This window comes from Dendrobates tinctorius, unplaced genomic scaffold, assembly GCF_039654945.1.
Source record: "Dendrobates tinctorius isolate UK_male_01 unplaced genomic scaffold, ASM3965494v1 ptg000032l, whole genome shotgun sequence".
NCBI classification, from domain to species: Eukaryota; Metazoa; Chordata; class Amphibia; order Anura; family Dendrobatidae; genus Dendrobates; species Dendrobates tinctorius.
Genome location: NW_027361700.1, coordinates 31,192,269 through 31,208,434, shown reverse-complemented (window position 1 = coordinate 31,208,434; position 16,166 = coordinate 31,192,269). Strand labels below are relative to the sequence as shown.

The window sequence follows — 16,166 nt, the reverse complement described above, 5'->3', positions numbered from 1 at the left end:
GTATTGTCCTCCACCACCTCCTCATAGACCATAACATTGGCCTCCCCCTTTGTCTTACTCCTGGTGCCTTCTGCCATCTTGGGAACCTCTGGTTACTGACACAGCTGCAACCCTGACCTCGCACACAACTTATTATATTTACACTCTGACCTTCTAGTGCTGGGCTGACCTTAAGGGTATGTGCACACGTAGTTTTCTTGGTGTGCGGATTTTGTAGAGAAAACCGCAGGTAAATCCGGCAGGACAAAATTCCTGCGGTTTATCTGCAGTTTTGCCTGCGGTTTCACACCTCATAAACGATGGTGTAAAACTGCAGCGTTTCTGCACCAAACAATTGACATGCTGCGGATTGTAAACCGCAACAAAACCGCGCGGAAAAATCCACAGCATGTGCACAGCGTTTTTTAATTTCCATAGGAAATAAAGGTACTGTACAACGCAGCAGAATCTGCTGCGGACCCGCAGCGGCAGAAACGCTGCGCAACCGCAGCAGAATCCGCACCGTGAGCACATACCCTAAGACCCCAGCAGTGAAAGTTACCGCTGGTAGTCTTTAGTGTCTGGGAGTAGGGGTCCCACCCACACTATTACTCTGATCCCACCACTGCCACCAATGTGGAGAAAAGACCGGTTCCTCCCACGTCACCAATGTGACGTAACTACACAGGCACAGCTCTCCGGCGCCCCCTTTGTCTCTCAGGTCAGTAAGGGAACTGCACCTAGCGCAAATGGCCGCCGAGGAGGATGTCCTGTTACCCGCTGGGTATTCTAAGATCCGTAATCAGAGTAAAAGCATCAGCCCAAGATTAATTTTATGGTTTAATTGCCTTAAGGGCGCACTAGATAATTACAGAAATATACAGAAGCATACAACGGAATTACAGTGGATTTGCAGTCATAGTAAAATATAACAATAATGGTACAAGACTTAGATATTAAGCTGGAGGTCAATTTACCAGGTTGTAGGTTGCATGTGGATGCCGGGAGCTCTGCAGTCCACAGGTACAAGACTCTTAGTTGCCGGACAGACCCCAAAGCGCGGGCCGCTGCTCCCTTGGCAGGCCCGTCCCTAGTTCCTTCTTAGATCATCATCTGGTTCTTCTGTGTGAGTGAGACTGTCTTCCATGTGCTGCCAGTTCTTAAGCATGCTGGGTTCCTCCCCACTGTGTCAGAGGGTGGGCTAATAATCTCCACCCTTTAGCTCCCTGCAGAACTTATTCCCAATATCTAAGAAAGGGGGTAACTTCCTCCAGGATGATCGGATCAGAACACAAGAGGTACCATTGAATGTGGTTTGTTTTGCCTGTCGTGTGGAGAGCAAACATGGCCCCATTGGGTCGCTGTGGAGGGCCAATCTCTATATCTCAGGTCCCAGAGCCCTCACCGACTCAGGAGCTGCACTGCCAGATGCTCGATTTCCTCAGGGTCACGTGGATATTTTTTATGAGTCTATAACTCGAAAGGTGTGCTCATAATCCATGATCCTAGAATGGAGTCGGAGCGGCTGGGAGAGACAATGGATGTGTATTTCTGTGTCCAGCTGACAGGTATATTCTAATTGAAGCCCCCAGGCACCTTCCTGCCCCATGCTGGCGTGGCTCCCACTCAAGCTTTGAAGTTCTGTTTTGGCCTTATCTCATCATACTAAAAGGCCTTGCTATTCTACATTGGAGCACTAAATCCTGCTTTCTTCAATATGCTTACAGACCCTGGGGGGGGGGGGTAGGAGCAGTTAGCTGCCTGTAATTCTTGTGAACTCAGACCAAAATGGACAGGCCAAGCTCAGACATGAGGCGAGCATTAGGCCCCATATCCAAGATGGCGGCTGCTCCTTCATCACAGGTGTGTACCTACTTGAACATTGTCCTTAAAGGGAATCCGTCAGCAGGTTTTTGCTATCTTATCTGAGAGCAGCCTGATGTAGGAAAGAGAAGCTGAATCCAACGACGTATCACTGGGTGCAGCCTTTCTGACAGAGTTCTTAGATTTAGCAATACAGCAGAGCTGAGGAAGCTAACCCCGCCCACACGAGGCCCTGTATATACAGTGTCCATAGATAGTGAGCTGCTTATCACAGGAGGTGGTGTGTCGGACTAGAATGGCTGCTGTGTCCCGCAGGGCTGTGGAGTCGGTAAGCCAAACCTGTGACTCCGACTCCTCAATTTCCCTTACACCGACTCCAACTCCGACTCCACGACTCCGACTCCCACACATATTGCTTATATTTAAGTGAAAAATTTATTGTAGTACAATGTGAACCTCAGACATTTAATCATTTTTATGATCCAATAATCAAGATATTTAGATAGAACAGAATATATATTGGTGTACTACCCGGTTTTCATTCTTTTTGGTACAGATACGATATGGATAGACAGATATGGATAAATGGATAGATAGAGCAGATTTCTAATCTGCTTTTGCTATTGAAAACATTATCTATGAGCTCAAAAACCTTTCAGGTAATGCAGTTTTTTAAAAAGATGATCAGCTTTTGCAGCTGAAAAACGTATCCTCAAAAAACACAGGAAAAACGCTGTGTGTGAATGTAGCCTTAGATCAGGAATAGAACAGCCATTTATAGGACATTTCATAACTTTGCCAAACTCCTATGAAAAAATATTCAGCACATCCTGCATTGAATTACTGTACCCAATTTATTATATATTTTAGGAGTCGGAGTTGGTCCATTTTATACCGACTCCAACTCCGACTCCGACTCCACCAAAATGAGCACCGACTCCGACTCCACGACTCCGACTCCACAGCCCTGGTGTCCCAGCAATAAGGCATGGTGCTAAAACGCAAACAAAGAAAACGAAAGAGCTTGATAAGAGAGGCATCACTGAATTCAGTGCATTAACCCCTACTGCTTGCTGCCTTCAGATTACATAGCAAAAACTTGCAGACAGATTTCCTTTAACTGTCGGATTCTAACGCAAGGTAATCCTTGGAGGGCTTATGATTTTTTTTATTATTATTGAGATGTTTCAAATAAAGACTCACTACTAGTGATGAGCGTGTATTCTCATTACTCGAGATTTCCCGAGCATGCGAGTATTTTGGCGTGCTCGGAGATTTAGTTTCTGTTGCCGTAGCTGCATGATTTTCGGCTGCTAGACAGCCTGAATACATGTGGGGATTTCCTAACAAACAGGCAATCCTCACATGTATTCAGGGTGGCTAGCTGGTGAAAGAAACTAAATCTCTGAGCACATCCAAATACTCGGAGATCACCCGAGCAACGTGTATACTCGCTTATCAGTACTTACTATCCAATCCCACTTGCGGTGCCCCATGATTCTGTTCCCTCCATGATACTCATGTATATTTCGGATTACACTTTATTTTTAAGTAAAATGCACCATAAAATAAATTGATAAGAAGGGGCCTTTAACCCCTTTACGACATGTGGCGTACATGTGCGCTGATGTTGGACTCCCTCCCTTTGATGTGGGCTCCGGTGGTGAGTCCATATCTTTCCATATTGGCTGTTTTGAACAGCTTCGGGTGAAATCGCGATCCACCCGCGGCTATTAACCTGTTAAATGCCGCTATCAGACTGACAGTGGTATTTAATACGCGCTTCCAGTCATCGGGCCGGAAATCCGCCCATCGGTGACCCCCATCACATGTCACCGATAGGTTGGCATGACAACCAGAGGTCTCCTCTATGGTTGTCAAGTGCCTGCTTGCTGTAAGCGCCAGCTGGTGGTCAGCGCTCATAGCAAGTGAGTAATTCTACTACATACAGGCGATCTGATCATCGCCTGTATGTATCAGAGCCGATCGGGTTGCTGCAGCTTTAGTCTGCCATGGAGACTATTGAAGCATGCCAAAAGTTTAAAAAAAAAAAAATTAAAAATATAAAAAAATTCAACTCACCCCCCTTTCGCCCCTTTCAAAATAAAACAATAAAATTAAACATACACATATTTGGTATTGCCTCTTTCAGAATCACCCGATCTATCAATAAAAAAAAGGATTAACCTGATCGCTAAACGGCATAGCGAGAAAAAAAAAAAGTCAAAACACCAGAATTACATTTTTTTGGTCACGGCGACATTGAATTAAAATGCAATAACGGGCGAATCTCAATAGCAGGCCAGTTTTAGCATTTAGTGAACATGGTAAAAAAAAAAAAAAAAAAAATTGTGGGATTGCACTCTTTTGCAATTTCACCGTACTTTGAATTTTTTCCCCGTTTTCAAGTACACGATATGTTAAAACCAATGGTGTCGTTCAAAAGTACAACTCGTCCCAGGGAAAAAACATGCCCTCACATGGCAATATTGACCGAAAAATAAAAAAGTTACAGCTCTGAGAAGCAGGGGAACATAAAATGAAAACGCAAAAACGAAAAAGCTCCGGTCATGAAGGGGTTAAAGGGAAGGTGCTGTGATTTTCATTTTTGTATTAATATTTATTATATAATCAACCAGCTGAAGAGCCCGGCGTTGCCCGGGCATAGTAACTAACTGGTGTATTTGTTATAATGATTATATTGCACATAAATTGTTGCTGTATATCATCTCCTCCTGTATATAGTATATACACCTGTATGTCATCTCCTCCTGGATGTCCTCTCCGCTTTATATAGTACTTGCTGAAGAGCCCGTCGTTGCCTGGGCATAGTAACTAACTGGTTAGTTATAACAAATTATAATGATTATCCTCCATCCCATAGTCCAGTGCCCATATGCCCATCATACATATCCTCCATCCCATAGTCTGGTGCCCATATACCCATCACACATCCTCCATCCCATAGTCCAGTGCCCATATGCCCATCATACATATCCTCCATCCCATAGTCTGGTGCCCATATACCCATCACACATCCTCCATCCCATAGTTCCGTGCCCATATACCCATTATGTAATCATCTTCGCCATGGCAACTTATTTTGACATCATCGTCACCATGGCAACTATTATGACATAACCGTCACCATTGCAACCTATTATGACATCGTCGCCATGGCAACCATTATGATACCATACCATTGCTTTGATTACTGCTTTGCACACTCTTTGCATTCTCTTGATGAGCTTCAAGAGGTAGTCACCGGGAATGGTTTTCACTTCACAGGTGTGCCCTGTCTGGTTTAATAAGTGGGATTTCTTGCCTTATAAATGGGTTTGGGACCATCAGTTGTGTTGTGCAGAAGTCTGGTGGATACACAGCTGATAGTCCTACTGAATAGACTGTTAGCTGCTTTTTTCTTGCCATAATACAAATTCTAAGTAAAGAAAAACGAGTGGCCATCATTACTTTAAGAAATGAAGGTCTGTCAGTCCGAATAATTGGGAAAACTTTGAAAGTGTCCCCAAGTGCAGTGGCAAAAACCATCAAGCGTTACAAAGAAACTGGCTCACATGAGGATCGCCTCAGGAAAGGAGAACCAAGAGTCACCTCTGCTGCAGAGGATAAGTTCGTCCGAGTCACCATCCTCAGAAATCGCAGGTTAACAGCAGCTCAGATTAGAGACCAGATCAATGCCACACAGAGTTCTAGCAGCAGACACATCTCTACAACAACTGTTAAGAGGAGACTTTGTGCAGCAGGCCTTCATGGTAAAATAGCTGCTAGGAAACCACTGCTAAGGACAGGCAAGAAGCAGAAGAGACTTGTTTTTGCTAAAGAACACAAGGAATGGACATTAGACCAATGGAAATCTGTGCTTTGGTCTGATGAGTCCAAATTTGAGATCTTTGGTTCCAACCACCATGTCTTTGTGCGATGCAGAAAAGGTGAGCGGATGGACTCTACATGCCTGGTTCCCACCGTAAAGCATGGAGGAGGAGGTGTGATGGTGTAGTGGTGCTTTGCTGGTGACACTGTTGGGGATTTATTCAAAATTGAAGGCATACTGAACCAGCATGGCTACCACAGCATCATGCAGCAGCATTCTATTCCATCCGGTTTGCGTTTAGTTGGACCGTCATTTATTTTTCAGCAGGACAATGACCCCAAACACACCTCCAGGCTGTGTAAGGGATATTTGGCCAAGAAGGAGAGTAATGGGGTGCTACGCCAGATGACCTGGCCTCCACAGGCACCAGACCTGAACCCAATCGAGATGGTTTGGGGTGAGCTGGACCGCAGAGTGAAGGCAAAAGGACCAACAAGTGCTAAGCATCTCTGGGAACTCCTTCAAGACTGTTGGAAGACCATTTCTGGTGACTACCACTTGAAGCTCATCAAGAGAATGCCAAGAATGTGCAAAGCAGTAATCAAAGCAAAAGGTGGCTACTTTGAAGAACCTAGAATATAAGACATATTTTCAGTTGTTTCACACTCTTTTGTTAATTATATAATTCCACATGTTAATTCATAGTTTTGATGCCTTCAGCGTGAATCTACAATTTTCATAGTCATGAAAATAAAGAAAACTCTTTGAGTATTTGTGTACTGTGTGTATATATATGTGTGTAGCCCCGCCCACTCCACATAGCCACATTCACTGTAATATCCCACATCATCCCGTCAGCCAGAGCTACCGGACTACTACCCATAATATCCCACATCATCCCATCAGCCTGGAGTCAGAACCAGAGCGCTGAGTGGAACGGTCCTAACTTCCATAGTGGGGATCCCTTTAATAGGAGCCTGGGGTGAGAATCAGAGCGCTGAGGAATTTACCCTAACTTCCATATCGGAGATCCCTTTAAGAGAGGCCTGGGGTCAGAACCAGAGCGCTGAGTGGATTTGCCCTAACTTCCATACCGGGGATCCCTTTAACCCCTTAACCCCCAAGGGTGGTTTGCACGTTCATGACCGGGCCAATTTTTACAATTCTGACCACTGTCCCTTTATGAGGTAATAACTCTGAAACGCTTCCATGGATCCCGGTGATTCTGACATTGTTTTCTCGTGACATATTGTACTTCATGCTAGTGGTAAAATTTCGTTCATATTACTTGCGTTTATTTGTGAAAAAATGGAAATTTGGCAAAAATTTTGAAAATTTCGCAATTTTCCAACTTTGAATTTTTATGCCCTTAAATCACAGAGATACGGCACACAAAAAACTTAATAACTAACATTTCCCACATGTTTACTTTACATCAGCACAATTTTGGAACCAAAATGTTTTTTGTTAGGAAGTTATAAGGATTAAAAGTTGACCAGCGATTTCTCATTTTTGCAACACCATTTTATTTTTACGGACCACATCACATTTGAAGCCACTCTCAGGGGTCTATATGATAGAAAATACCCAAAAGTGACACCATTCTAAAAACTGCACCCCTTAAGGTGCTCAAAACCACATTCAAGAAGTTTATTAACCCTTCAGGTGCTTCACAGGAATTTTTTGAATATTTTAAAAAAAATGGAACATTTAACCTTTTTTCACAAAAAAATACTTCAGGTTCAATTTTTTTATTTTACCAAGGGTAACAGGAGAAATTGGACTGCAAAAGTTGTTGTGCAGTTTGTCCTGAGTTCGCTGATACCTGATATTTGGGGGGGAACCACTGTTTCGGCGCATGGCAGAGCTCAGAAGGGAAGGAGCGCGTTTGACTTTTTCAATGCAAAATTGGCTGGAATTCAGATTGGACGCCATGTCACGTTTGGAGAGCCCCTGATGTACCTAAACAGTGGAAACCCCCCACAAGTGACCCCATTTTGGAAACTAGACCCCCCCCCAAGGAACGTATCTAGATATATGGTGAGAACTTTGAACCCACAAGGGCTTCACAGAAGTTTATAACGTACAGCCGTACAATTAAAAAATCCTATTTTTTCCACAAAAATGATCTTTTCACCCCCAATTTTTATTTTCCCAAGGGTAACAGGACCATAAAAGTTATTGTGCAATTTGTCCTGAGTACGCTGATACCCCATATGTGGGTGTAAACGACTATTTGGGCGCATGGCAGAGCTCAGAAGGGAAACAGCGCCATTTGACTTTTTTGGCTGGAATTGAGATCGGACACCATGTCGCGTTTGGAAAGCCCCTGATGTACCAAAACAGTGAAAACACCCCACAAATGACACCATTTTGGAAACTAGACCCCCCCAAGGAACTTATCTAGATGTGTGGTGAGCACTTTGAACCCCCAAGTGCTTCACAGAAGTTTATAATGCCCGGGCGTGAAAATAAAAAAATGGTATTTTTTCCACAAACATGATCTTTTAGTCACCAATTTTTTTATTTTCCCAAGGGTACCAGGAGAAATTGGACCCCAAAGGTTGTCCAATTTGTCCTGAGTACGCTCATACCCCATATGTGGGAGAAAACTACTGTATGGGCACACAACGGAGCTCGGAAGGGAAGTAGTGACGTTTTGGAATGCAGACTTAGATGGAATGCTCTGCGGGTGTCATGTTGCCTTTGGAGAGCCCCTGATGTACCGCAGATGTGATAATAAAAGAAAAATATTTATTTTTAATCATGGACTTCTTTGAGAAAACATTTAAAGGGAATCTGTGGACCCCCAAGGAACGTATCTAGATATGTGGTGAGAACTTTGAACCCACAAGGGCTTCACAGAAGTTTATAACGTACAGCCGTACAATTAAAAAATCCTATTTTTTCCACAAAAATGATCTTTTCACCCCCAATTTTTATTTTCCCAAGGGTAACAGGACCCTAAAAGTTATTGTGTAATTTGTCCTGAGTACGCTGATACCCCATATGTGGGTGTAAACGACTATTTGGGCGCATGGCAGAGCTCAGAAGGGAAACAGCGCCATTTGACTTTTTTGGCTGGAATTGAGATCGGACACCATGTCGCGTTTGGAAAGCCCCTGATGTACCAAAACAGTGAAAACCCCCCACAAATGACACCATTTTGGAAACTAGACCCCCCCCAAGGAACTTATCTAGATGTGTGGTGAGCACTTTGAACCCCCAAGTGCTTCACAGAAGTTTATAATGCCCGGGCGTGAAAATAAAAAAATGGTATTTTTTCCACAAACATGATCTTTTAGTCACCAATTTTTTTATTTTCCCAAGGGTACCAGGAGAAATTGGACCCCAAAGGTTGTCCAATTTGTCCTGAGTGTGCTCATACCCCATATGTGGGAGAAAACTACTGTATGGGCACACAACGGGGCTCGGAAGGGAAGTAGTCACGTTTTGGAATGCAGACTTAGATGGAATGCTCTGCGGGTGTCATGTTGCCTTTGGAGAGCCCCTGATGTACCTAAACAGTGGAAACTCCCCACAAGTGACCCCATTTTAGAAACTAGACCCCCTAAGGAACTTATCTAGATGTGTGGTGAGCACTTTGAACCCCCAAGTGCTTCACAGAAGTTTATAACGCCCGGGCGTGAAAAAAAAAATAATTTTTTTCCTCAAAAATGATATTTTTGCCCCCAATTTTTTATTTTCCTAAGGCCTCTTTCACACTTCCGTTTTTTGTTGTCAGTTAAAATCCGCCAAAATGGCGGAAATCGGATCCGTTTGTAACTGATGCAAACTGATGCCACCGGACCGTTATTTTGACGGATCCGTTGAATGCAGAATTTTAAAGGAACCGCAGTCCGGGAAGGGGGGAGACTGAGAGAGAGACACATTTTGGCGGATCCGCAAAAAGACGGATGGCCGTCCGTCAAGATCCGCCGGTAATGCAACTCGATGGGGAAAAAAACGGATCTGCCAAAAAAAATGGCGGATCCATTTTTTTTCATAAACTGGCGGATTTTGACTGATGGTCAAAAACGGAAGTGTGAAAGAGGCCTAAGGGTACCAGGAGAAATTGGACCCCAAAAGTTGTTTTGCAATTTGTCCTGAGTAGGCTGATACCCCATATGTGGGGGTAAAACACTGTTTGGGCGCATGGCAGAGCTTGGAAGGGAAGGAGCACCATTTGACTTTTTCAACGCAGAATTGGCTGGAATTGAGATCAGACGCCATGTTGCGTTTTGAGACCACCTGATGTGCCCAATCAGTGGAAACCCCCCAATTCTAACTCCAACCCTATCCCCAACACACCCCTAACCCTAATCTCAGCCCTAGCCCTAACCCTAATGGTTAAATGGAAATAAATACATTTTCTTTTAATTTTATTATTTTTCCCTAACTAAGGGGGTGATAACGGGGGGTTTGATTTACTATTTATGGCGGTTTTTAGGTTTGGCAGCTGTCGCACGCTAAAAGACGCTTTTTATTGTAAAAATAGTTTTTGCATCATCACATATTGAGAGCTATAATTTTTCCATATTTTGACCCACCGAGTCATGTGAGGTCTTATTTTTTGCGGGACGAGTTGGCGTTTTTATCAGTATCATTTTCGGGCACGTGACATCTTTTGATCGCTTTTTATTCCGATTTTGGGGACGCAGACTGAACAAAAAGCAGCGTTTCATGAATTTCTTTTGGGGGGTGCGTTTACACCGTTCCGCGTGCGGTAAAACTGATAAAGCCCTTTTATTCTTTGGGTCAGTGCGCCCTTTTATTCTTCGGGTCAGTACCGTTACAGCGATACCTCATTTAGGTCGTTTTTTTATGTTTTGGCGCTTTTATGCAATGAAAACAATTTTATATAAAAAATAATTATTTTTGCATCGCTTCATTCTGCGAGCTATAACTTTTTTATTTTTTTGCTGATGATGCTGTATGGCGGCTCGTTTATTGCGGGACAAGATGATGTTTTCAGCGGTACCATGGATATTTATATGCGTCTTTTTGATCGCGCGTTATTGCACTTTTTGTTCGGCGGTATGATAATAAATCAATATTTTTTGCTTCGTTTTTTATTTTTTAAGAGGTTCGCTAAAGGGGTTAACTAATGGGACAGTTTTATAGGGTGGGTCGTTACAGACGCGGCGATACCAAATATGTGTACTTTTATTGTTTTTTTTTGTTTTGTTTTTATTATTTCCAAAAAATGAATTTATTAGGGAATATTTTTTTTTTTTTATTTATTTAGCGATTTTTTTTTTTTTTTTTAATTATTTTTACTTTTTTTTTTTTTTTTGTAACTTGATTACATTGTCCCAGGTGGGACATCACTGTCCTGTGACAGATCGCTGTTCTGTCACATCACAGATCACTGTGGGCTCACCACGTGGGCGCCGCTGATCTCTGTGACGTACTCTCCCGTAACTGGGAATTAAGTCCCAGGGCACATGGACGGGATAGTACGTCACATGACAGAAAGGGGTTAAGAGAGCCTGGGATCAGAACCAGAGCGCTGAGTGGATTTGCCCTGACTTGCATACCAATGATCCCTTTAATAGAACCGTGGGGTCAGAAACAGAGCGCCAAGGGATTTGCCCTAACTTCCATGCAGGAGATCCCTTTAAGAGAGCCTGGGGTCAGTACCAGAGCATTTGAAGGCAATTGCCCTGACTTCCATAGTGGAGATCCCTTTAAGAGAGCCTGGGGTCAGTACCAAAGCGCAGAGTGGATTTTCCCTAAATTCAATACCAATGATCCCTTTAAGAGACCCTGGGGTTAGAACCACAGAGCTGAGTGGAACGGCCCTAACTTCCATACCGGGGATCCCTTTAAGAGAGGCCTGGGGTCAAAACCAAATCGCTGGATGGATTTTCTCTGACTTCCATACCGATGATCCCTTTAAGAGGGAAGATGTGCCTATAGGATGGAGGATGTGTGATGATATGCGGGCACAGGAGGGGGGATTCATTTCTGTAATGTGCTCCTTTCAGGGGTGCAGACAATGTCTGGGAGCATATAGCATCTTAGGGAACATATTTCTCCCACCATGTCAGTGTCTGCTGAGGTGTTGTCAAGAGGGAAAACTGTTGGTCATAGCAACTAATCACAGCTTAGCTTCTTTTAACCAGCTCTGGTGAAATGAGAGATGCTTAGTGATTGTTTGCAAGGAAAACTGTTGCGCATAGCAACCAATCACAGCTCAGCTTCTTTTGAACAGCTTTGGTTAAATGAAAGATGCTTCGTGATTGGTGATGCACACACACACATTCATTTTTATATGCGTAGAGATACATCTGTATGTCATCTCCTTTTGTATATAGTATATACACCTGTATGTCATCGCCTCCTGTGTGTAGTATATACCTGTATGTCATCTCCTCAGGAATGTAGTATATACCTGTATGTCATCTCCTCAGGAATGTAGTACATACCTGTATGTCATCTCCTCCTTTATGTAGTATATACCTGCATGCCATCTCCCCCTGTATATATGTATGCCAGGCGGGCTGGCTAGGGGGGAGGGACAACTGCGTTCAGGAATAAGGTAATTGCTGTAAAATGCATGTAAAACAGACTGAAGATCAGGCCAGGTGACCACAGGATGTGTGTGTAATTCTGTACATGCAATCCTTTCCTTCTAGGGTGTCCTGACTGGATTTAAGGGTGACTTGATTCACACGTATAACAAGAATAACTCTGTCCTGAAAGACACAGAGTATTTCCAGCAGATCAGCCATCGCAGTAACATCCTTCTCCTTGGAGATACTTTAGGCGACCTCACAATGTCCGAAGGAGTCGCCACTGTGGAGAACATTCTCACCATCGGCTTCCTCAATGACAAGGTGAGGACAGAACTGAGCTCCACTGGCAAATCATCACATTTTGATGGGCATCATACCAGGACATTTACGTGATAGCCCACCATTTTTGGGTTGTAATGAATGATAAAATTAACTTTAGTAATCAATCATTGCCAGGTGGCTGCTGCTCAGACAGATCTAATAGTAGGATGCTGCATCCAAAGAGGCCAAAATGCTCCTAAGGGTACGTGCACATGGAGTCTTTTTCAAACCTAGTCGGGCTGCAAAAGCGTCACAAGAAATGAACATACCGTATTTTTCGGACTATAAGACGCACTTTTTTACCTCCAAAAATGTGGAAGAAAATGTGGGGTGCGTCTTATAGTCTGGATGTACCGGCTCTGGTTGTGGTGGGGGAATGGCATCTACTTGAGTGAAATGAAAACTCACCCCATTTCATGAATATTCATTTCTCTTAAGTATCGGCACACGTGACCACCGGCAGCTGCAGGAAGTCTCCGACTGACACTGTGCTCGCTAGAGAGCAATGAGTACTCAGTGCTTTGCACGCACACAGTCTCAGCGTGCAGAGCATTGAGTATTTCGACAGCTGCCCTTTGGCTTGCAAGCAGCACATGACGTCCCTGCCATGCGCTGCTTACACTCATTAAGCGGCTGCTGGCACCCGAACAAGACGTTGCGAGGGAGTTCCGGGAAGGTAAGTGTAATGTGTTTTTTTTTTTTTTTTTTTTTCTTCTAATGTTTTCTGATGGGACCGTGCATACCAGGATCGGGATGAGGCCAGTTATACCATGGTAAGGATGGCACCATGCATATCAGGACCAGGATGGGGGCCAATCATACCAAGTTAAGGATGGGACCCTGCATACCAGGAGATTGATGAGGGTGATCATTCCTGTCAGGAATAGGGATGAGGGGGCATGCATCCCAGGATGGGAATGAGAGTCATGCATACCAGGATAGGGGGATGAGGGGGTCATGTGAATCAGGATGGGGATGACGGGAGCAGTACCGTATTTTTAGGGCTATAAGACGCACTTTTTTTTCCTCCAAAAATGTGGAGGAAAATGGGTGCGTCTTATAGTCCAGATGTACCGGCTGTGCAGGGGAGGTGGGGGAACGGCATCGGCAGAGCAGTGGGTCACAGGAGGCTGGAGCCGGCTGCTGCGGCTAACTCCTGTTCCCGCTGCTAAAGAGAAATGAATATTCACTGCATTCCACACCCATTGCCGTGGGAAGGCAATGAATTTTCATTTCTCTTTTATAATATCTTGGTATGAGTTCCCCCCATCGCTATCGTGGTCTGCATGTGGCCCCATTGCTATCATTGTCTGCATATGGGCCCCATCGTTATCGTGGTTTGCATATGGCCCCATTCCTATCGTGGTCTGCATATGGCCCCATCCCTATCGTGGTCTGCATATGGCCCTATCTAGGGATGAGGGCGATCATTCCTGCCAGGATAGGGATGAGGGAACCTTGCATACCAGGATAGGGATGAGGGGGAAATGCATACCAGGGTAGGGATGAGGGTGCCATGTGTATCAGGATGGGGATGAGGGGACCATATATACCAGAATAGGGGATATTAAGTACAGAATTGACCACATTTTTTGCTTTAATTTTTTTTTTCCCTAATTTCCTCCTTTAAAACCTAGGTGTGTCCTATAGTCCAAAAAATACGGTAGTACATAGCAATGTCAAAACGACATTGATGTGCACATGTTCTGTTTTATGTCACTTATAACCGCTTTAGGATTCAGAAACTGTGAAACTTAAAAGATGTGATGTGCTCATTCTTGAGGTGGCTTGTCTACTATTCGGACACCTTTTTCTCAATCCTCATGTTTCTCCCTTGTAAAATAACACATATATTTACCTCTGCTGTCGACACTGGCTCTCCCAGGGCTCGCGTAACGTCATGTCACGCGATCCCTGTGACCAATCAGCGCTTTAATTGCCCCGCCTTTGGACAAAGCACTTACATACGGAGGAAATGGGAGCGCTGCAGTTGACTTCCTCCGTATGTATGTGATTTGTCCAAAGGTGGGGAGGGCGAAGCGCTTAATGGTCGCAGGGATTGCTTGACATGACGTTACGAGAGCCTCGGGAGAGCTAGGGACTATGTAGCTGGAATAGCGCCGGAGATGAGTATGTGTTCCTTTACTAGGGGGAAATCTAGGGATTGAGAAGGTGTTGTCTGAGTAGTGGACAACCCCTTTAACAGTATAGTGTGTTTGCCACCAGAATGACGGCAAAGCCACCTCAGGAAAACTCCAGTGATTTGCTGAAGCTGTTTAGCTTGGTGTCAGAATGATGTTGTATGCTTATACTCTTAAGAGCAAAGCAAGACCCTATCTCCTATTCATTACAGGTTGAAGAGCTAACGGATCAGTTTTTACATTCCTACGACATCGTCTTGGTCGCAGACGAGACCCTAGATGTGGTGAACGGGATTATCAACTTTGTAACCTCCAAGAACTGATTGCTTCAATAACGCCTATTAATAAACAAGTCGGTACAGATTCCCTCCCATCTCAACCCAAGGATGTTATTGATTTATTCAATCATGTCCCCATTGCTCTTCTAAAATGTGCACTAACCAGGTGATGTCGCCATTAGCCAGGAATGGCGCATTAGGACATGAGACAAGCCCCAATGTATCAGTTATGGCTGGAGCTTTCCTTTTATATCTAGAATTTTCTCTTTGGCCGACTTTTCGGTGATAATACTAAATGCTGCCTTACCTCATCTATATGGACTTCTAGCCTCTTAGGTGGTCCTTGCCTCCATTATGGCAACCCATTACCCACCAAAGATTGTGGAAATAAATATAATACTGAAGGTCGGCTGTGGAGGTAATGGAACGGTTGGACATTTATCGGGATCACTTATTTTTCATTTGGCACCTTGTAAAAGCTTAATTTCTGCAAAAATCCCTTTAGTTTTGTAGGTATTTTTTATATTATACTAGGATAATCTAGCGAGACTGTTGCCATATTGTGTTTCTGGTTTTTGTTTTCTCTGTGTATACAGGTGCTAATATTTTGGTGTCACGTCTATAGATTTGAAAATAGAAAATACTCCGGTTAGGTGGGAACTTGCTGACCACTGGGACCCCCACCCGAAAGCTCTGAAATAGGAGGAGGAGAACATTTCCCATGGAGAAACATTGAGGCGACTGTTATGCTGCAATTTTATCCCAATTTGTACATGACCAAAGGCCATTGTGTAACACTAGCCTTATGCCAACACATCTACTCCATCCATTTTTTTCCTTAGGTCTAGGTCTCCTAATCTAGCAGTCTCTATAAATTGAGGATTAGGACCATTCTCTATTTCCTGTAGGCTGATTTTACAAAGTGGCTGCATTTCACATCCATAACCTGTGCATAGGATTTACCATGTACAGTTTCTGTGGGTGCAGCCACGTTTTAACGTCCCTGTTCTAACATCCAGTTTGATTGTTTTACAAAATGCATTTGTTTTAGTAAAATTTAAGAAAATATCTTTGACTCTCATTTTGTATTTCTTTTGGCAACCCGATCTGTTGTTAAAGGGAATCTGCCAGTAAGAACAACCGTCTTAAACAGTCAGTATGGGCATGTAAGTCATAGGAATCTGAATAAAATTGTATCTTGATATCTGCAATTCGATGTTTTATTCCTGAGCAATCCACATTTTTAATATGTAAATATGCTGTTAAGATC

The 16,166-nt window shown here is 43.7% G+C and overlaps 1 protein-coding gene across 5 annotated transcripts in view; it reads left to right on the top strand.

Annotated features, from left to right (window-relative positions):
- Window positions 1-15,964, top strand: part of NT5C3B (5'-nucleotidase, cytosolic IIIB) — a 28,209-nt gene extending 12,245 nt beyond the window's left edge. The window contains exons 8-10 of one of the 5 annotated variants that reach the window (XR_012231608.1): window positions 12,277-12,477; window positions 14,831-15,314; window positions 15,493-15,964. Coding sequence is in view for 3 of the 5 variants with exons in the window: in XM_073572708.1 (XP_073428809.1) it covers window positions 12,277-12,477; window positions 14,831-14,941 (312 nt within the window). In the remaining 2 variants the exon portion in view is untranslated. Of the gene's footprint in view, window positions 1-12,276; window positions 12,478-12,612; window positions 12,680-14,830 lie in introns of all 5 variants that reach the window. The other 4 variants (XR_012231607.1, XM_073572711.1, XM_073572708.1 and 1 more) reach the window with 4 other exon arrangements.
- Window positions 15,965-16,166: the final 202 nt, after the last annotated feature.